The 3,710-nt window shown below is 35.7% G+C and overlaps 1 protein-coding gene across 1 annotated transcript; it reads left to right on the plus strand.

Moving 5' to 3' along the window:
• Nucleotides 1–731: 731 nt before the first annotated feature.
• On the plus strand, nucleotides 732–2,635 carry LOC137048336 (uncharacterized). The gene is made up of 2 exons (XM_067426463.1): nucleotides 732–1,317; nucleotides 1,431–2,635. Exons 1-2 carry the CDS (start codon nucleotides 732–734, stop codon nucleotides 2,633–2,635), a joined length of 1,791 nt encoding a protein of 596 aa, XP_067282564.1.
• Nucleotides 2,636–3,710: the final 1,075 nt, after the last annotated feature.

Below are 3,710 nucleotides of genomic sequence, written 5' to 3' on the forward strand. Positions count from 1 at the left end.
TCACGTTTGGTTTTGTCACAGTGAAGGCTTATAAGGCTGTTTCAGTATTTGCATAATATTTTTTATTGTTGTTAAGTATATTCTTCTAGTGGATTTTTGTCCACATTTTGTTTAGGCTAATGTGATTATTTGGGAATGTTGTGGTTGTATGGCCAGATCCAGTTGTCTCATGCCATACCCTAGGTTTTTGTGAAAAGCCGCCACTGCTAGATAATACCCATAATGCACTGTGAGAGTCTCCTCAAATTAATTCCCACATTTTGCCAGGAGATGGCATCCACAGCAGAATCCTAAAGGCATGGGCATCTGAACCATTGTATGTGGGTGGGACAAATGATATGGACCCACTCACTTTTGTCTCTAATTCAGCACGTCTGTTTACCTACCCTTAACTGATAAACACTTATTATTAAACATGGTAGACACATTATTTCCACTTTTCTAATATTTTCTTCATTTTTATTGAAAATAAATGCCTTTCCGATCTGATATGTGATTGTAAAAGGGAGTAGAGCGAATTGCGCAAAAATCCGATTTGAACCTCGGGTTAATTTGCATCAAATCTTTCCACCATGCGTTTTGACCCCCTTACTACTGTTGCTGTAAATAATTTAGGGCTTTACGTAAATTTGTCTGCCCCATTTTAAATGACAAAAGTAAATTGGTTACAGTAGGTTGCTTATATGTGTTTTTTTTTTTTTTTTCGTAAAGGGCTTTTGTTCCATTTCAAGATGTTGCCTAAGGATAAAAGTACTGACAGTTTGAATTTGGTCCTAATGGGAAAAACTGGAGCTGGGAAAAGTGCATCAGGAAACACAATACTGGGACGACAAGCTTTCGAATCAAAGAAAAGCTTGAAATCAGTCACACAAGATGTAGCTGTTGAATCTGGAACTGTTAATGGGGTTCCAGTCACTGTTTATGACACACCTGGTTTATTTGACACAGAGCTGAGTGAAGATGAGATTAAGAAGAAATATGAAGAGGTTCTTCAGAAATGTGAATCTGGTCCCTGTGTGTTTCTGCTGGTCATCAAAGCTGACAGATTCACTGAAGAAGAGAGAAAAAGTGTGGAAAAGATTGAGAAGCTGCTGGGAGAAAAACGGCTGAAGAAAACCTGGATTCTCTTCACCAGAGGAGACGAACTGGAGGATGAAAACATGACAGCTGAAGAATTCATCAATGACACTGAACTAGTGAAGAGACTCGTTCAGAAATATGAGCAGAGATACCACGTGTTCAACAACAAGAAGAAAGGACCCAGTGATCAAGTTAAAATGCTGCTTATAAAAATACTTAAGCCATACTATGACACAGGTGAGTCTTTCATACCAATAATAAATATTCATGGACACATTTTAATCAATATTCTTTGCAGTAAAGGGGTTTAAAAATTGTATTAATTTGTTGTTGTCTTTATAATGTCATAGAAGAAACTGCAGATATGTTGAAGCTGAATCCACTAATGAGAAAAACACCAAAAGATTTTTACTCAACCGCTCCTGTCTCCCATCTCTCATCCAGACGGATTGTTCTTCTGGGTAAAAGTGGTGTTGGGAAGAGTGCAGCTGGAAACACAATCCTGGGACAGAAAGAGTTTAACTCTGTCATGAGAATGAGTTCAGTCACCAGTGAAAGTTCAGAGATAAAGGCCACTGTTTCAGGCAGATCTGTGTCTGTAGTTGATACTCCTGGAATATTTGACACAGAGATGAGTCCTGAAGATTTAGCTGAGGAGATAGCCAGAAGTGTTTATATATCCAGTCCTGGACCGCACGCTTTTCTCATTGTGTTTCCTGTGAACATGAGATTCACTGAACATGAGCAGAAGATTCCTCAGATCATTGAGATGTTGTTTGGTCAGGAGGTGTTAAAATACTCCATCATTCTCTTCACTCATGGAGATCAGCTAGAAGGACAGACAGTAGAGGAGCTCATTCAGGAGAACTGTAGATTAAGAGATCTAGTCGATCAGTGTGGAGGCAGATTCCACGTCTTCAACAATAAAGCTCAGAATAACAGAAAGCAGGTGAAGGATCTACTGCAGAAGATTGACTCAATGATAGAGCAGAATGGAGGAGGACACTACAGTAATCAGATGTTTGAAGATGCTCTGAGATTCAGACTAGATGAAGAAGAGCAGAGACTGAGAAAGGAAGAGAGGAGACTGAGAGAGGAATTGGAGAGAAAACTACAAGTGGAAAGACAAAGACAAGTTGAAGAAAATAAGATACAAGAGATTAATAGAATGATAAAAGAGACAGAGGAGAGAATCAGAGCAAAAATAGAACCTACACAGAAGTCTGAACTAGAGGAAGAACAGAGAAAACAAGAGGAGGAGAAACAAAGACACGAGGAGATTGAGAGAGTGAGAAAGGAGACAGAGGAGAGAATCAGAGCAGAGTTTGAACCTAAACTGGCTGAACTAGAAAGACTTAAACAAAAGGAGAGAGAAGAACAAGTGAATCATTCACTAGAGGAAGGAGAGAGTGCAAGCCCAGAAAATGTACAATATGCTAAAAAAGAGAGTGGATTTTCTAGATTTCTGCGCAGGTGCAGGGAGCATATTTTAAAAATTTTACGCTGGTTCAAATGTAGCCCCAACACAGAACAAAAATATGAAAAGATGGAGTAGTAACCCTTTTTCACATCCACTCTCTAAAAAGAGATGTGTTAAAAAACAACAAACAGCGTATTATGAAACGTTGTGTAGATTCAACACAATGTGTGTTCAAATGTAACTGGATAACATCACTGGGTGAAGGGGAGTTTGTGTTTTTGAAAAACATATTAAGACTTAAAACTTAAAGATTAACAGGTGATTAACAGGTGTTTTTGGCAGCCGACAACGTCCTCCTTTTCAATGTCTTTTTCAAATGCTTTGACCACTTTTCACCTGTTTTTAATGACCAGACTGACTCAATTCAGAAAGATGCTCTTATTGAGATTAACAGGATTTGGTTATATTACAGCAGAACCCTTGTTAAAAAAAAAAAGTGCACTTTAGTGTACTTTTATAAAGTGTACTTATTACACAGATAATATACTTATACTAAATACACTTAATTGTGAATTAAATGCAATGTTTTCGGTGTACTTAACACACATTATATGTAATTGATTTCAAATTTATCACATATTAAGTTGAAATAAAATACAATAAGTTGCAATTAAGAGTGATTTTTTGGAACAACTTAAGTGGTACTTAAATACAACTTTATATGTACTTTCATAATCGCTTCTAGTGTATTAAAATTGTAATTAAAGTGCACTGCTCAATGTACTGACAAGCAATTAATGTGAACTAAAACATACTTTAATGTCAGCTAAATATACACTTAAGTGTGAATTAAATGCAATGTTTTCGACACACTTAACACACATTATATGTAATTTATCTCAAATTTATCACATATTAATTTGTACTAAAATGCAATAAGTTGCCATTAAGAGTGATTTTTTGAAACAACTTAAGTGGGACTTAAATACAACTTTATATGCACTTTCATAAAACATTCTACTGTCTTAAAAACAAGCAATTAATGTGAATTAAAATATACCTTAACGTAATTTACATGTACACTCTAATATAATTAAATACATTCATAATTACATTTTTCAAATAATACAGCTGCAATTTCGTATAATAAACACATCCAAATTTAAATCCTCTTCATTTATTGACAAAACAATCTGTAAAACAAATATAT

The sequence above is a fragment of the Pseudorasbora parva genome, chromosome 2, assembly GCF_024679245.1.
Source record: "Pseudorasbora parva isolate DD20220531a chromosome 2, ASM2467924v1, whole genome shotgun sequence".
NCBI lineage: Eukaryota > Metazoa > Chordata > Actinopteri > Cypriniformes > Gobionidae > Pseudorasbora > Pseudorasbora parva.